At 45.3% G+C, this 3,026-nt stretch overlaps 1 protein-coding gene across 1 annotated transcript in view; it reads right to left on the bottom strand.

Moving 5' to 3' along the window:
• Positions 1 to 2,681, bottom strand: part of LOC109925443 (nectin-4-like) — a 16,141-nt gene extending 13,460 nt beyond the window's left edge. The window contains exon 1 of the mRNA XM_048620758.1: positions 2,616 to 2,681. Within this exon, the coding sequence (XP_048476715.1) occupies positions 2,616 to 2,681 (66 nt within the window). The remainder of the gene's footprint in view (positions 1 to 2,615) is intronic.
• Between the last annotated feature and the right edge of the window lie 345 nt (positions 2,682 to 3,026).

Here is a 3,026-nt window from a genome sequence, read left to right as displayed (position 1 = left end):
TGGTGTGTGGGGTAGGGGGCTGGGACATGGGAGAGTTTAGGCCCTAAAATTATTGAACTCAATATAGAGTCCGGAGGGCTGCAGGGTCCCCAAATCGGAAAATGAGGTGTTGTTCCTCCAGCTTGCGTTGGGCTTCACTGGAACACTGTAGCAAGCCGGATACAGAGATGTTGGCCAGGGAACAGGGTGGTGCGTTAAAGTGGCAGGGAACAGGTAGTTCAGGGTCCTTTTTTAAAGAAGTTTATAAAATAATGAAAGATGTAGATAGAGTTAATGGCAATTGCCTTTTCCCTAAGATGGGGAATTTCAAGTCTAGGAGGCACATTTTTAAGGTGAGAGGACAAGAGATTTTAAAAAAAAAGACATGTAGGGGGGACAAATTTTTTGTTTTTTTTTTTTTACACAGAGGGTGGTTTGCATGTGGAGTGAACTTCCTGAGGAAGTGGTGGACGTGAGAACAATTACAATGTTTAAAAGATGTTTGGATGAATAATAGGAAAAGTTTGAAGGGAAATGGACCAGGAGCAGGCAGCTGGGGGACCAGTTTAGTTTGGGATTTAGATTGGTTGGCAGGGACTGGTAGGACCGAAGGGTCTGTTTCTGTGCTGTATGTCTGTGTCTCTATGAGTGTTCAGGGTGTGTGCCCATGTTTATATAGCTCTGGAGGTAGAGTATCCATATATGGTTTAGGAAACTGAAATTAGACATGACCTTGATGAACATAAAAAGGAGGAGGAAAGAACTTACACAAGGAATTAGGAGGGCTAAAAGGGTGTCTTAAAAAAACATTAAAGTAGGGGAAGTTCCCAGGGCCTGATGGAATCTATCCCAGGATACGGAGAGATTGCTAGGGCCATGACAGGGACCTGTATCCTCTTCAGTCACAGGCGAGGTCCCAGAAAACTGGAGGACAGCCAACGTTGTTCCTTTGTTTAAGAAGGGCAATACGGATAATCCAGGAAATTATAGGCCAGTGAACCTTACATCAGCGACAGGGAAATTATTGGAGGAAGATTCTTAGGGAAACTAACTCACGTTTGGAAAAGAATGGACTTCTTAGGGATAGTCAGCATGGCTTTGTGCAGGGGAGGTCTTGTCTCCCAATCTTGATCGAGTTGTTTTGAGGAAGGGACGAAAATGATTGATGGTGGTAGGGCAGTGGATGTTGTCTACGTGGACTTCAATGAAGCATTTGACAAGATCCCTCATGATCTAGAAGATTAAAACACATGGGATCCAAGTTGGATTAAAAAAATTGGCTTGGTTATAGAAGACAGAGAGTAGTTGTGGAGCGGTGTTTTGTTTTTGTCTGACTGGAGGTCTGTGACCAGTGGTATTCTGCAAGGACCAGTGCTGGGATCCCTGTCGTTCGTGATATTAACAAATAATTTGGATGAAAATGGAGGTGGTCTGATTAGTAATGTTGCAGATGGCACCAAAATTGGTGGAGCTGTGGATAGTGGGGAAGGTTCTCAAAGGATATAGATCAGTCGGACAGAGAAACGGCAGATGGAGTTTAATCTGGACAAGTGTGAGGTGCTGCATTGTGGGATATCAACGCAAGAAGAAAGTATACAGTGACTGGCAACACCCTTAGGAGCACTGATATACAGAGGGAGCTGGGGGTCAAAGTGCATAGCTCCCTGAAAGTGGCAACACAAGTGGATAAGGTGGTAGAGAAGGCGTACGGCTTGCCTTAATTGGTCGGGGCACTGAGGCTAAAATTTGGCAGGTCATGTTACAGCTGTATAAAACCTCAGTGAGGCCACATTTGGAGTACTGTGTGCAGTTCTGGTCACAACATTACAGGAAGGATGTGGAGGCCTTTGGAGACGGTGCACAAGGGGTTTACCTGGATGCTGCCTGGACTGGGAGAGGCTAGGTAAATTTGGATTTTTTTTTTCTGGAGCGACGGAGGCCGAGGGGCGACCTGATAGAAGTTTACAAAATTACGAGAGGGAGGGGGAGGTTGGAGTGTTTAAGAGACTTTTTCCCCCAGGGTGGAAGAAGTTTATAAAATAATGAAAGATGTAGGTAGAGTTAATGGCAATTGCCTTTTCCCTAAGATGGGGAATTTCAAGTCGAGAAGGCACATTTTTAAGGTGAGAGGACAAGAGATTTTAAAAAAAAGACATGTGGGGGGGCAAATTTTTTTTTTTTTACATAGAAGGTGGTTTGCATGTGGAGTGAACTTCCTGAGGAAGTGGTGGATGTGAGAACAAGTACAATGTTTAAAAAACATTTGGATGAATAATAGGAAAAGTTTGAAGGGATATGGACCAGGAGCAGGCACAAGTTTAAGGTGAGAGGGGGGAAAGTTTAGAGAAGACCAACTTTTCTTTCTAAAAACAGAGGGTGGTAGGTGCCTGGAACACGCTGCCAGGGGAGAGGGGAGAAACAGAAATATTAGCAACATTTTGAGAGACGGGGAATAGATGGATAAGGACCGTGAGCAAGCAGGTGAAATGAGTTAAGAAGACGTGGTGGGCCGAAGGGCCTGTTCCTGTGCTGTTCCGTGTTCAAATTCCTCACAAGTAAGCTCCCTGCTGCGTTCACTGCTCAGGGCTGTACTCAAACTCTCTCCCCTACAGACCCCTACCCTCAAACTTACTCACCCTGGAGGCAGCGAGGACAAAATGTCTGTCAGCAGGCACAGTCTCAGACTTGTTGATGGGTTGCATAACGCCCCACACATTGTAATCTGACAGTGGGTCACACACCACCTCTGAAACAACAAACAGACAGCGTCCAAACACAACAGTAACTTATTATCACTCGTATCTTTACAAAAAATTACTGTGAAAAGTGTTTAAATGCCAGACTTCGGTGTTAGTATTAATAACAAAAATAAATTAATAACAGAGAGTGGGCACAGGATAATGAGTGAGGGAGAGAGAGAGAGAGCAGGGATAGGACAGTGAGGGAGGGAGGGGGGGAGAGAGAGAGAGTGGGGAGAGAGAGAGAGAGAGAGCAGGGATAGGACAGTGAGGGAGGGGGAGAGTGGGAGAGAGAGAGAGAGAGCGGGG

This window comes from Rhincodon typus, chromosome 48, assembly GCF_021869965.1.
Source record: "Rhincodon typus isolate 14 chromosome 48, sRhiTyp1.1, whole genome shotgun sequence".
NCBI lineage: Eukaryota > Metazoa > Chordata > Chondrichthyes > Orectolobiformes > Rhincodontidae > Rhincodon > Rhincodon typus.
Note: the sequence above shows the minus strand (reverse complement) of the source record. Positions and strands in the feature narration are given on the sequence as shown.